The sequence below is a fragment of the Taeniopygia guttata genome, chromosome 17 (genome assembly GCF_048771995.1).
Source record: "Taeniopygia guttata chromosome 17, bTaeGut7.mat, whole genome shotgun sequence".
Taxonomy (NCBI): Eukaryota; Metazoa; Chordata; class Aves; order Passeriformes; family Estrildidae; genus Taeniopygia; species Taeniopygia guttata.
In genome coordinates, this window is record NC_133042.1 from 1817897 (window position 1) to 1832189 (window position 14293).

The following is a 14293-nucleotide window of genomic DNA, read 5'->3' on the forward strand; positions in this document are numbered from 1 at the left end:
ACCAACTCTGCTTGGTCACCAAGAGAAGGAAGATTGTAACTTATCTGAAAAGAAGCCGGGAAAATCCTTTTTTAAAGAAATAAAAGCTGTTGGTGTGTAGCACAGAAGTGACTTCAGCTGTGGCCCTGTCTGTGGGGATCAAGCCCTGCCTGACAGTAACACACACAGGGGGAATGGGTAGAGCTGTCTCAGGAACAAAAATGACAGTGCCAGCCCTCATGCCGTTTGCCTCCTTCCCACCCTTTACTACCCCAACAATTTGACTCTTTCAATGACATTGTTCCATTAAAAATGAAAGAAACTATACTAAATATTGGGCTGGAAGAGTGGCAAGCCAACAACTCCATCAGCACCGTTGTTCTCTGAATTAGTAGGATTGTGGGTCAGTATCATGTCTCTGGTTTCCTCCTTTCCCCCAAACCATGGGTCTGAGATGGTAATTTTTAGGGGTCTGTTCCAAAAGACATTTTTGATGTATTTGGACAATAAACTTTGCCCAAGCAGCACCAAAACACAACCCAACCCTCTTGTGATGGGATCTGTATGCCAGAGCTGCATCCCAGGCCTGGGAAGTTGTTTTGGCTGCAGTGCTACGACCCAGGGAGGAGTGGAGGTTCATCGAGGTGCTCCCAGCCGACCTTCAGGTAAATACAGACAGAGTTCACACTTACGTACATACATACAGATGTGTATATGCCAAGCCTCCCCTGACACACCCTTAGGGAAAGGTTCTTCCCCCAGGGAATGGGCACGGCCCCGAGGCTGCCAGAGCTCCAGGAGCCTTTGGCCAGCGCTGCCAGGGATGCCCAGGGTGGGATTTTGGGGGGTCTGGGCAGGGACAGGGCTGGGCTGGGTGATCCCTGTCCACCTCAGGTTATGCTGACTGAGTGATTCCCTCGGGTCCTGTCCCTGGTCACAGACAGCAGAGATCGCTGCCGTCCCTCCTCCTCTCCAGGCAGCTGCACAGGGCGATGTCCCCCCATTTCCTGCAGCCTCAAGAACACACCGAGCGCCCTCGGCGCTGCTCGCTGCCAGTACCTCCCCGGAGGCTATGTCCATCTCGGCGATGGTGCGGTCGATGTGGGCTCGGGTGGACCGGAGCCCCGCCAGGTTCTCGCTGGTGTCGGACAAGCGCCGGGTGAGCGTCGCGATCCGCGCCTGCAGCCGGCCCCGCTCCGCCTCCTCGGCCCGGATCCGCCCGCTCAGCTCGTCCCGCCGGGCGCGGAGCTCCGACAGCCCTGCGGGGCGGCACCGTCAGCCGGGCCGCGCACCCGCCCGGCCCCGGCCCCGGCCCCGGCCCCGGCCCCGGCCCCGCTCACCCTCCCGCAGCGCCGCGTGGTGTCCCCGCAGCGCGGCCCCGGTGCCGCTCATCGTGGCGGCCGGCGCCGCTCCGCCCCTTCCTGCGGCCCGAATGGAGCTCTCGGCCGCCTGGCACACGCTCAGCACGGCGCTGGTGCCGCCCGCCGCGCTGGGGCTGGTGAGCGGGGACCGAGCGGGGGTCGCTGCGCTCCGCCGGGCCCGGGGCAGGCCCGAGCCGCCAACCCCGCGATGCTCCGGCCTCCGCTCCTCCCCGGCCGGGCCTCTCCGGCTCTGGGTCCGCGGGGCGGCTGCGAGCTGCTGGGGCCGGGGGGAAACGGCCGGGGCTGAGAGAGGAACGGCCGGGGCGGGGGGAGAACGGTCGGGGCTGAGAGAGGAACGGTCGGGGCTGATGGAGGAACGGTCGGGGCTGAGGGAAAACGGTCGGAGCTGAGGGAGGAGCGGTCGGGGCTGGGGGAGGAACGGTCGGGGCTGGGGGAAAACGGTCGGAGTTCCTGCGGGGAAACTGTCGGGGCTGAGGGAGGAACGGCCGGAGCGGCCGAGGCTGAGGGAGGAACGGTCGGACCTGAGGGAAAACGGTCTCGGAGTTCCTGCGGGGAAACAGTCAGGGCTGAGGGAGGAACGGGCTCCTGGGTGTGGGGGATGGTGTCTGCTGAGGGCTGTCAGCGAAGGGCCGCGGGCCCAGCCGCCCTCTCCCTGTCACCCCAACCAGGAATGGGACCAAAAGGCCACAGCTTGCCCGGCAGTGCTGTGGCTCTGCTCCTGCTCCATCGGAGGGAGCTGGCGGCCAAGGAAGGGTTTTGCTCCAGAGCCCCCAGCATTTTGGGCAGCCAAGGGTGGCTCGCAGCATTTCCACCAGCACCTGTGTCCTGCAGCAGCACCAGCAGGGACAGCAATGATGTGTGCGGGTGTGAGCACTGGGAGAGGCCGCTGGGCATCCAGCGGCGTGCTGAGACCCCGGCAGATCGCACGGAGGAGCAGCATCCCCCCAGTGCAGTTTGACAGCAGAGTCCCTGTGTGCTCCATCAAACGCTTAGCTCATGTTCCCTCTGCTTTCCAGGCAGCCCCGAGACCCGAAGCTGCAGGGCCGCTGCAGGATGCCGAGCTCCGGGCAGCCCTGGACGTGCTGCAGTGCTACGACTTGCACTCCATCGTGGAGGAGTGGTTCATCGAGGTGCTGCAGACTGACCTGCAGGCGAATATCGGCCCCGAGTTCTGGAACTGCATTGGCCAGTATGAGAACACGGCCGAGGAGCCCCAGTGTGCTGCGCTGCTCCTGGACGCCTTCAGTCTGCTCAAGTGCCACCTGGAGCCCTACCTGAACAGCCTGGAGCTCCTGGAGCAGTGGACCAAGGCAGGCCTGCTCCTGGGCACAGGCGCTCAGACACTGCGGGAGAAGGTCTACACCATGTTCAAAGCTATCCTCTTCTTCTCTACGACCAAATCCTTCCAGGAGATGATCCAGCAGTTCTACAGCCGCACATTCAGGATATACATGCAGCAGTGGAAGAAAGGAGAAGATGGAACGAATGAGTGTGAGAGCAGCATGAGTGAGACCGAGCAGGAGAGTGACCCAGAGGAGGGCGGAGAGGGCCAGCTCTGTGCAGGCTGCAGCAGCAAGAGGGAGCAGTGCTGGTGCCCTGAAGCCATGGAGAAGTTCCAGCAGCTCAATGACATTCTGTAGGTATCTCACGGGGTGGTGGCTGTCACTCGGAGCAAGGGGTGTTTGGATGGGGAGCAGCAGCAGGTTTTATTGATCCCTGAGACCAGGAGGAGCTGTGTGAGGTCAGGCTGTCTCATGGTGGTGGGTAGAGAACTCGACATGGATTTTCTGATTGCAACTGGTGGTTGAAGAGCAGAGCTTTAGACAGAAAGTTCCTCTCCCTGGATATGAAAATATCCTCCTCTTGCTCTGAGGCCTCTGACCACAAAGAGGCAAATCAGTGCAAGGTGTCCCTGCCGATGTCAGGAGTTTGGACTAGGTAATCTTTAAGATCTCTTCCACCCCAAACCATTCTCTGATTCTATGAAACTCTTCTAAATGAAAAAGCTTTTGATGGCTTTATATAATGTCTGTAAGGAAGATGGGATAGCAGTAGTGCCATGGGTTACATATGTAGTGCATCTGTGTGGGCTGTCAGAACATGTGGTCCAAGCTGGGCCTGCCTCTGTGGAATGTACAGGGAGGGTGGTGCCTTCAGGTATAAGATTTTCTTGATTTGCTGGTGCCTTTGCTCCTACATGCTCCTGACGGTGTCCCTGTGCCCGCAGCCGCCGGCTGAATTTGCTGGAGAGGGTGAGTGCTGACGCTGTCACCACCATCCTGCACAGGATGATCGAGGAGAGGATGGAGCAGCGCTGCCGTGGGGAGTACGAGCACTCCTTCCTCAACGAGTTCCAGGAGGTAAGGCAGGTGTGGGGGCAGTGAGAGTCCTCCGTGGGAGATCACAGAATTCACAGAACCACTGGCTTGGAAGAGACCTTTCAGATCATCAAGTCCAACCCAGCCCAAACACCTCAACTAAACCCCGGCACCCAGTGCCACATTCAGGATTGTTTTAAACACACCCAGGGGTGGTGACTCCAACACCTCCCCGGGCAGCCATTCCAGAACTTTATTACCCTTTCTGTGAAAAACTTTTTAATATCCAGCCTAAATTTCCCTTGGCACAGCTTGAGACTGTGTGCTCTGGTGCTGTCAGTGCTGCCTGGTGAAAGAGACCAACCCCCACCTGGCTACAGCCACTGTTCAGGAAGTTGTAGAGAGTGATAAGGATGTGCAGGTGTTGTTGCTCAGGCCAAAACCACATTCCAACTTAAAACACCTGATCCAGGGCTATGACTTCACCATGCCTGGTAGAAGAGGTGGCTAAAGCTTCCCATTTTGGCTGATGCTGGAGTGGAAGGTTTGCTCTGACCTGTGCATGAAGAACTGTGGCATTTCACCTCATGATCTCTGTAGTAATGAAGGAATTTTTGTGGTTCCAGTTTACAAACCACAAGATCAACAAGTGCCACCTGGCCTGCAGAAGGTCTTCCCTCTGTGTAGGTGAGCCCATAATTAGAATTTCTGTGGCTGTTTTCAGTCCTCTTTCATATTCCCTTGTAAAATTAGAAGCAAGGATGAGAGAGGATACTCTGGTATTGATCTCACCAGTGGCCATACACAGAATTAAAATCTTTCTTTGCAGCTGTCCAGATGCTTTGCTGCTATTTCAACTAAATTTGTGTTGAGCTGTTTACCCACCATGACTTTAAAATAAAATTCTTCTCCAGGTTATGGCTCCTCCAGGACACAATCCTGAGCTCTGTGCTCCTTGCCCATGACCTTGCATTTGCCTGCAGCCAAGGTTCCCATGCAAGCCAGACACCCTGGATCCCTCACTCTTTGCCATGCCAACCGTTTTTGTTGCCTGCAAACATCAGGAATCTTTTTTTGTTTACTTCTTTTTGGTTGTTATGCGACACTTCCTTCACTGCACCTCTTGTGAAATGCTTTTGGATGACCTGGAAGTTGTTTAAAGATATTTTCAGGGCACCACAGAAAACACAACTGCATTCTGCTTGTCAGATGCTGCCCTTGCTTCCACCTCTGGTTTGGACTTATAATATTGGAGCACGTCAGGATAAGGAAGAGATAATTTTAATAGGGGAAAAAAAAAACAAAACCACGGGCCTGGAAATCTAAAGGTTAAATAGAGAAGTCTGAGAAACAGCTCACTGAAAATTACAGGTGCTGAGGGCAAAGCCTCTTTGCCAGCACAGCAGCAGCTGCCTGGAGTGTCAGGTCACAATCAGGCTGTAACAGGAGCACTCAGGAAGATAAACTCAAGGGAAAGAATGGGTTGGTTTGATAATAATTCCTTAAAATCTTGTTACTTTGCATCAGTTATAGTCCTGTCCTTTTGTCCTTTAGGGGAATTCTTTATCAGCTTCTCCACAGTTTTGCCAGGTGTTTGTAGTACTCAGGTTTGTCCTGGCAAAACTTGTGCCTTTCTTCAGTGTTTCCTTAGTTAAGTAGCTAATTAAAAATAAACATCAGCAAACCAAACCTTGACTTAGCATTTTTATTTTAGGCTGTCAGAATCTATTAAAAAAATACTAATATCTAGTATTAGAGGGGTAATAGAAAATGTTGTAGTATAATGGTACTCAAATACTATCTCAGGAAGTAGCATATTTTTGCTAATTGATGAGAGGAAAAAAAGGCAGTTATTTTAAACACCTGGATATTGTAATTGGGTGCCTTTGAAATTTTACAATTGTACATTTTTCACTGAAGCTCAAATATAAAAAAACCTTCTTATGCTCTCTGTTAAGGTTTTTATTTTATAATTCAGTGACAAGACTGGTATTTGGATTTCAAATGCCTGAGTTGTGTTGGGTGTCTTTGACTTCTTGGGATACCTTGTTTGCTTTTCACTGATTTCAGGAACCATAGAGATTTTGGATCAAGGATGGTGTAATGGGCAATTTTCTCATTTTCTTATGAATGGGACAGTTCTGCAGTTATAGAATGGGGTAAAACTCTGCAAGAATTAAATAGGCTGCAAGTTTTGGAGTTAACCCTGTCCTTTTTGGAGCCCAGTGCCTGCACACGGTTCGTGGTCACCCCTTATCTTCTCACACCCAGCTGCACAATCCATATCCTGTATCTTTAGTTCAAGTTCCAGTTCTTTCAGCTGGGCTTTCCCCAGCTATAACCCAGGCTGGGGCACATTTGAGGAGCAGCTGGGGTGCTGCTGTCCTGGTCCAGCTGTCCCTTTCTGCCGGCTGTGGTGGCTGCCAGGGGTGGGTTGGGATGTGGCTGTGCGTCCAGCTCTGTGTTCACATCGGTTTCTCCTCTTGTCCTGCAGTGGATAGAGAAGGTGATTGGGTGGCTCAGCAGAGTGTTCCTGCAGGATGGCCCCTTGGCACAGAATTCCCCAGAAGCCAGCAGCACCCTGAAACGCTGGCGCTGCCACGTCCAGAGGTTCTTCTACCGCATCTATGCCAGCATGCGCATCGAGGAGCTCTTCAGCATCATCCGAGGTGCTTCCCTTGGGCTGGGACTGAGTGGGTGACAGATCTCTCTGATGTGCCACACTGCCTCCCCCTGCCTCCCCTCAGAGCCTGGCGCTGCTCCTCATCACTGCTTGGTTTGCAGATTTCCCAGAGTCAAAGCCTGCTGTGGAAGACCTCAAGTTCTGCCTGGAAAGGACTAACCAGAGGCAGCAGCTGCTCAGCTCCCTGAAAAGTGCTCTGGAAATGAGACTTCTGCACCCTGGTGGGTTTTACATCCTTGTCTGTGTCCTGACACAATGAGGAGCCTGGGCATGAGTGGGGATCTACTTGTAGCTGCTTTGGTTTCCTTTTTGAGGAGTGAGGGGCAGTCACCGTGCCCATCACACATTCTTTGTGTTCAAGTGGACATGGCAGCAGCAGCTGATGGCATCCCAGCCCTCTTTGGCCTCATTTTTACACTATGGTCAGGAGCACAAAGTTTATCTTTGGTCCAGGTGGGCAAAGGATTCTTTGCACTGTTGGGGCTCAGCTCTAAGCCTCTGTTCATGCTCAGAACTGGTTTCTCAGGCACATGGATCTGATCTGCCCCATTGCCTTGGGCAGTAGGGCAGCAAGCCCTCCTCCTCCCACACCACAGATAGAACAGAGGGCTTGGATTATCCAAACCCCTTCTGTCCAAGCCATTATTCTGTGCTGCAGGACTCTGACTCCCTCTGCTCCTGTCCTGTAGGAGTCAACACCTCCGACATCATCACTCTGTATATCTCGGCCATCAAGGCCCTGCGGGAGCTGGACCCTTCCATGGTTATCCTGGAGGTCGCCTGTGAGCCCATCAGGAAGTATCTGAGGTAGGAGGCGTGTGGGGCAGTCTGACACATCCCCTTTCCCTCCCCTTCCCTCACTCACTCTTCCCTTTCCCCGTTGCCCCGGTTCCATTGCTGCTGGCAGGACTCGGGAGGACACGGTACGGCAGATCGTGGCTGGGCTCACGGGGGATGCTGAGGGCTCGGGTGACCTGGCAAACGAGCTCTCCAAAGCTGACCCAGTGACCCTGGAGAATGGCCAGGAGAGTGATGATGACATCTCGGAGCCAGGGGACTGGGTTCCTGACCCAGTTGATGCAGATCCAGGTGAGATGCCAAGCCCAGCAGTCCTGGCAGCCGGCTGGTTTCCCTGTGGGCTGTAGCCTTGAGCAGCTCATCTGCTGGTCCTCTGGAGCTGGGCTGGGCTGGGGGAGGTCCCTGTTAATCTCACACTGTTGTCTGCTGGATTCCACCAGGGAAATCGAGCTCCAAGCGTCGCTCCTCAGACATCATCAGCCTCCTGGTGAGCATCTACGGCAGCAAGGACCTGTTCATCAACGAGTACCGCACGCTGCTGGCTGACCGGCTGCTGCACCAGTTCAACTACAGTGCTGAGAGGTGAGGCCCAGACCCAGGCCTTCCATGGCCAAAATCACTGAAGTTTTCTTTTACCTGTTGTCTGAAGGGTAGCACCTTCAGACTCAGTCCTGTCAATGGCTGTTTGTGGAGCCAGGAGTGCCTTTGGCTATTTCCTTTGCAGCTTTGAGTTTGCCTCTACAATTGCATGCTCAGTCCTGCCCTTGGCTTGTGCTGATAGAGCAGCTTGTAGGAATTTGGAGGCACTGACACACTCTTAGCTGCATCCCACATGTTGTGGTGGCCCCCCCCAAATGGAAAGGATGGAAGATACGTGTTTCTGAAACACAGAAAGTTCCACCTGAACATGAGGAAGAACTTCTTTGCTGGAAGGTGCATGAGTAGTGGAACAGGAGCCCAGAGAGGCTGTGGGGTCTCCTTCCCTGGAGATACTCCAAACCCATCAGGACACAAACATGAGTGACTGCTCCAGAGGACCCTGCTTGAGCAGGGAGTTGGGACTGGATGAGCTCCAGTGGTCCCTTCCAGTCTGAGCCATTCTGGGATTCTGTCTTCAAAAAGCTGTGGCCTAGTGGAGGTAGCTGTTCCTCACTTGGGTACCAGGAGCCATCCTGGGCAGACACTGTGCCTTGCAAGACTTCCTAGGAAGAGCACCTTGTGCCAGGGACTTCATTTCTTTGGCTGTGTGGTGAGGGGTGGAGGCCAAGCCAGGTTTGTCCATGCGAGGGCCCCGTCCCTGACCTGCTGTGTTTCTTTCCAGGGAAATCCGTAACGTGGAGCTGCTGAAGCTGAGGTTTGGTGAAGCTCAGATGCACTACTGTGAAGTCATGTTAAAAGTAACTCCTTTTATTTTTTAATTCAAGTTCTGGGTGTTTGAGCCATTGGGGAAGGGGAGGGACTTGAGGAATGACCCAAAAGGGGTCTTTGAGGAAGGTGGGGGTTCCAGAATGCCAGTGAGGGGCTGATTTGTGACAGGCAGAAGTGCATTTAAATCATGTGTGTTTTTAAGCCCTTTGGGTTGGATTATCTGCTTTGGGGAGTGGTTACTCTGGTGCTGCTGTCTCTCCTGCCCTTCCTGCAGTATCCTGGCAGTGAAGATGTCCAGCTCCTCTGGGGTTGGGACTCCAGAGTTGGAGCACTCTAGGGAGAACACAGGTGTAGAGGGCCTTCAGTGAAGGCAATGTGGAGTTGTAACCCCTTCCTCTAACATCCCACAAGTTTTTATGAGTATGTAGCAGACTTCCAAGTAGACACCCATGATCATGTCCTTTCCAGTGTCCCCATCATTGTTTGGAGAGTGCTGTTCACCTTGTTTAAGCCTCTCCTTCACTAATGGTTAGCACTAGCTCTGAAGGGAAGGAGCCAGCTCAGCCTCCTGTGCCTGTTGCAGGACATGGCCGACTCGCGGCGCATTAACGCCAACATTCGGGATGAGGAGGAGAAGCTCCCTGAGGAGGAGAGGCCTCCCTTCAGCCTCGTGGCCATTATCCTGTCCAGTGAGTTCTGGCCACCACTCAAAGAGGAGAAGCTGGAGCTTCCAGAGCAGGTCAAGGAAGCCATGGAAGCATATTCCAAGAAGTATGAGAAATTAAAGGTGAGGCCACCTTGACCCTCCTTGAGAAAGCTTTATGCAGTCTCCTTTAGCTGCTGGTTGGCCCACGCTGTTACAGTGGGGTTTGCAATAACCCAGCATTAGTGGTTCCTGCTGGGAGATCTGCTGTGAGCAGCTGCTTCCCCCTTTTCCCAGGCCATGAGGACCCTGAACTGGAAGTACCACCTGGGGCTGGTGAGCCTGGACGTGGAGCTGGCTGATCGCACGCTCTCCCTGTCTGTGTCTCCTGTGCACGCTGCCATCATCCTGCACTTCCAGACCAAGAGTGAGTGCTGTGGAACCCTTATCTGTGCATCCATGGGTGGGAAAGCCACATTCCTTGGGCAGCTGGAGGCTCTGAGAGCTCTGGCAGGAGGACCAAGACGTGGATCTCCCCCGGGGTCTCCAGCACCCAGCAGGGCCACAGCTCCGCACCCCTCTGCTTGTTCCTGGCGGTGCCTCCCTGCCTTACCCAGCTTCCCACCACATCCTGGCAGGCTTGGGTGTGGGAAGTGTCCTGTTCTTTCTGATCCCTGTGCTCTCTGCAGGCACCTGGACACTGACAGAGCTGAGTGAAGTGCTCAAGGTGCCCGTGACTTCACTGAAGAGGAAGATGACGCTGTGGCTGCAGCAGGGAGTCCTGCGGGAGGAGCCTGAGGGCACCTTCACTGTCATTGAGGAGGAGCAGAAGGACCAGGTGGAGAAGGTTGTTCTGATTGACAGTGACGAGGAGGGGGACTCTGCCATGGCCTCACAGGCTGACCAGAAGGAGGAGGAGCTGCAGGTACCTGTGGTGATGCAAACATCCTGTATTTTGGGTTTGGGGAATCTGATCGAGATGATGGATTCAGTTTGCACTGTGGATTCACATTTTCCACTGCAGGTGGCTGAGCCCAGCGCAAACATTTGGGTTTTGAAGTGGGTATCTCTTGGTTAATCTCTTGGTGCTGGATCCCAGCCTTCCCTCCAGACAAGTGCCCAGCTGCTGAGTCAGGGATCTATTTGGAAATCACAAAATTGGTTTATTTCAGTTTAAAAAAAGAAAAAAGTCTGAGGCATTATTTCAGACCCAAGCAACATTTTTGGCACTTCTGACTGGCCAAAAGACTTACCCAGCACTAACAGCTGGCTCTCTGCCTTCTCTCTGTTGTGGTTCCTGGACATTTCCAGTGCCTTTCCTGCCTGTGAGTCGCTTTGTGCCTGTGTGTTGTGCAACACAGCATTGTCATACTGGTGTTCATCCACAGAGGGTCGTGCGTGTGCTGCACATCAGATCCCACTGTCTGGCTCTGTGTCCCAGCACTTGGCTGCTGTTCTTGGATACAACCTGTTTAGAGACCCCACGCTCATGGCTGAGAGCAGAACTTACTGCCAGCTGCACCCCTGCCTTGTTTTTGGGGTATTTGCTTTATGCTGTAGTGTCAGTCACTCACTGTGGTCTGTGTCCCTCTGCAGCTGTTCTGGACGTACATCCAGGCCATGCTGACCAACCTGGAGAGCCTGTCCCTGGAGAGGATTCACAGCATGCTCAAGATGTTTGTGATGACCGGCCCCGTGGTTACCGAGATCGATATCCAGGAGCTGCAGGGATTCCTCCAGAAGAAGGTCCGGGACCAGCAGCTCATCTACTCAGGGGGGGTCTATCGCCTGCCCAAGAACTGCAACTGATCTGGCAGTGTCCCTGCCCTCCTGAGCACTCCTGCCTGTGCCTGAGCTCTGCTCCAGAGTGCCACCAGCTCTCACTGTCCTGCTGGGGGGTTCTCTGCCCTGAGTGTTTCCCGTACCCCTGTCCCCAAGCGGGTGTCCCTTTCCACGTGGAGGCAGCTCAGTAGCAGCCTGGACACCCCACAACGTCTGGGTCTGCTCTCCACATTCCTTCCTCCCCTATGTGAGTGCCTGGGCCCACCTCCCTGGTTAATAAATAACAGTAGGCTCCTTTTTCCAGTGGTGCCAACTCTTTCCTTTCCTCTTGGCACCTCCCCATGCTGGAAGGGCAGGCAGGAAACTCCCCAGTCTGCTAGGCACTGTCTCCCTTTCCTTGGGTCTCCATGTGCAGCCCCAGGAGGTTTTGGGAGGGGGCTGTTGGCTCCAGCTGCTGTCTGGGGCTCAGTGTGTGGCTAAAGCAGTGTCTTGGAGCTGGATGTGATGAGTGAGACCCTGCCCAAAAACAAGGCTTGGTGCTGTCTCTGACAGAGAGGGAACAACTCCAGGGTGCCCTTGTTTGGGACTCCTAAATTGTGTGGAATAATTTTATTGTGGGATGAAGAATGCTTTAGATGGATGAGATGCAGCAGTTCTTCAGGGCAGGCTGGTTAGTCCTGGAGGAGATCCAGGGGATTATCCAGGCCCCTGGCACAGCTCTGTGTCCCAGCACCATGGGGCTGCCCTTGGGGACAGTGTCCTGGGGAGCTTCCGAGTTGTTGGCACCACATGAGGAAGTGGGATGGGATAATCCCAGAGCTCCTGGTTAACACTGTGCCCCCCACCCAGCTATGGAGCAGTTTCAGGATTGCATCACATCCCCCCTCCAGGGTGTTCAGGCTCCTCAGTGCTGCTTTCCACAGGGGTTTTGCTCATCAGGAGAAATGTGCTGGGAAAATCTGGCATTTACTAAAAATAGGTTTTCTGTGAAGCACCCAATGAGTTTCCACAGCCGAAGGAGTCTTTCTCCTCGTCTGCTGAATCTTCAATCCCAGCCTGTGAGTGCTGTGGCAGCTGGAATTGAGACTTAACAGAGCCACAGGTAAGACACAGGAGCAGCTGTGTGGCCTTCCATCCGGGTGTGTGAGAGACCAGTGGATCATGGAAATCACCCCGTTTGACACTGAACCTTGTTTTCCAGTGCCTAAAGCCCAAGAGTCCCTGTGGATCCCTCCTGCAGCTGCAGGCAGCAGGGTGCAGCAGTTCTGTCCCCCTCGGGCACGTTGGTGTTTTCCTCTGTGGATAAAGCACAATTTCTTGATCCCACTGGGCCACTGTGCTCCAGGGATGTGGCACTGGGAACCTGGTGCATCCTGTTCTGAAGGTTCCTTGTGCTGAAGAGGATCTGGTGATAACTGAATAAACCCCAGTGTGTGATTACTTCAGGATAAGCCAAAAAACCCCAAAGGGCAGCAAATCCCTGATGGCATCAGCAGGGAAAGGATGGACATCCATGCCTGAGAGCCCAAGGAACTTTTCCCTTTTCTCTCCTCTTACCTCTCTCCACTTTTTTCTTTTTTTCTTTATTATATTTAATTTTTTTCGTGAAAGAGCACTGAGCACATGGAAGGGTGTGGAAGGGCTGGCAGTGAGGGTCAGTGGGGTCAGTGCCTGCCAGCCCAGGGTGTGCCAGCCCCATCCCACAGACTGTCCCATGGAGTGTCTGGCTGTGCTGTGGCTGTGACAGGGCAGGGAAAAGGCTCCTTTTGATGTGGGGAGATCAAAGCAGCTGTCAGTTTGGAGCAGAGCTGGCAGCAGGGCTGTCCCCACTCACCACAGAGCCAGAGCCACTGCTGGGACACGGCCCAGGGTGACTCAGGGTGACTCTGCTTTGCTCATGGATGCAAAAAATATTGATTTATTTATGTGTTGTGCAGGTGGATTTATTGCTCTGTGGTGCGGGGGCTGTGGGGCACGGAGTGTGTCCTGTACCCCATCCCAGCAGCATCCTCAGACTCTGGGATCAGATGAGGGACACTCCCAGCCCTTCCCAAAGCCCTGGCTGTGCCCTGGAAGGGCAGGGGATGGGCACCATTCCCATCCTGACTTCTCCCAGCTCCCTCATGCTGCCCCAAGGGCTGGACCCATGGGGTGTGACGAGTTTGCCCATCCTGAGCCAGAGGATGAGCAATGCCACTGCTGAGGGGACCTGGAGTCACCTCTCTGCTCCTGGGAGGTCCCGGCCTGGCAGAGCCAGAGCCACCAGCTGAGCTGTGGTGTGGTTGTTTCAAAGTGTTACAACAGGAAAAATTCTGGTTTAATGACTGCTTCAGCCTTCATGGAATATAAAAGTCTTAAAGTTAATTGGAACAAGCTGGAAATGTGATTTTTTCAGAGTGAATAGAGGAAGCTAGGGGAGGGGGGAAGGGCTTTGTGCTGTTCCCTGTGCCACTTGCTGTGCAGCCCTGTTGCTTCAGGCTGGAGCTGTGTCTGCTGGCCAGGGCCGTCCCTGTCCCAGGGCTGTCACCTTTGCAAACCACTCCCACTCCAGAGAAAAGAAAAAAAAAAGAGAAAGGAAAGAGAGAGAGAAAGAAAGGAAGAAAGGAAGGTAAGAGAGAAAGAAAAGGAAAGAAAGGAAAAAGAGAAAAAGAAGGAAAGAGAGAGGAAAAGAAAGAAAAGAAAGAAAGAAAAGAGAAAGAGAAAAGCATTTTTAGCTCAAAAATGCACATAAAATCATAGAACCATAGACTCACAGAATGGCCTGGGTTGGAAAGGACCTTAAAGCTCATCTCATTCCACTCCCTTCCATGGGCAGGGACACCTTCCACTAGCCCATGGTTGCTCCAACCCTGTCCACCCAGCCTTGGACACTTCTTTACTCTTTGGGTGCTTGGGAATGGCTGCAGTTCTTTGGGAGTGTTTTACAGAGCCCTTGGTGGGTGATACAGACCCTGCTGTGGACCTTGGGAAGGTGCTACAGTGATTTTCTCCAGTCACCACTTGTGACCCGAGGTGATACCGCTGGCCCTGGGGGATGCTGGTGGTGGGATGCAGGAGGAGTGCTGCAGGTACTTGCTGCTCTCCATATTTTCCATATTATTTCCCAAATTTTCCTTTTTTTTCCCAAGATTTTTCCCTTCTGTTTTCCAAAGCAGTGTGAGCCACAACTTCCCAGGTGCAGCAGTGCTGGTCCCTGCCCTCTCCCACTGCCTGGTCCTGGGCCTGGATGGTGCCTCATGGCAGGGCCATGACCTTCCCTTTGGTGATGCCAAACCCATTTTTCTTACTTCTCCCTCTTTTTTACTGTTTTAGCGAGGTGGGGATGGAGCTCAGCTGGAGG

At 53.8% G+C, this 14293-nt stretch overlaps 1 protein-coding gene across 1 annotated transcript; it reads left to right on the forward strand.

Moving 5' to 3' along the window:
* The first annotated feature begins 1042 nt into the window (after positions 1-1042).
* Positions 1043-11256, forward strand: ANAPC2 (anaphase promoting complex subunit 2). The gene is made up of 13 exons (XM_002191663.5): positions 1043-1477; positions 2378-2997; positions 3589-3721; positions 6174-6348; positions 6464-6583; positions 7052-7169; positions 7270-7451; positions 7601-7742; positions 8482-8557; positions 9112-9315; positions 9469-9598; positions 9861-10096; positions 10768-11256. Exons 1-13 carry the CDS (start codon positions 1052-1054, stop codon positions 10978-10980), a joined length of 2775 nt encoding a protein of 924 aa, XP_002191699.4. The 5' UTR covers positions 1043-1051; the 3' UTR covers positions 10981-11256.
* Positions 11257-14293: the final 3037 nt, after the last annotated feature.

What these genes read in the sequence shown, in the direction of transcription:
- ANAPC2 (XM_002191663.5), top strand. Translation starts at nt 1,052, where the DNA reads ATGTCCATCTCGGCGATGGTGCGGTCGATGTGGGCTCGGGTGGACCGG. An exon ending in CCTGCACTTCCAGACCAAGA is followed by an intron (nt 9,599 to 9,860) that starts GTGAGTGCTGTG and finishes TGCTCTCTGCAG; the next exon opens with GCACCTGGACACTGACAGAG. An exon ending in AGAAGGAGGAGGAGCTGCAG is followed by an intron (nt 10,097 to 10,767) that starts GTACCTGTGGTG and finishes GTCCCTCTGCAG; the next exon opens with CTGTTCTGGACGTACATCCA.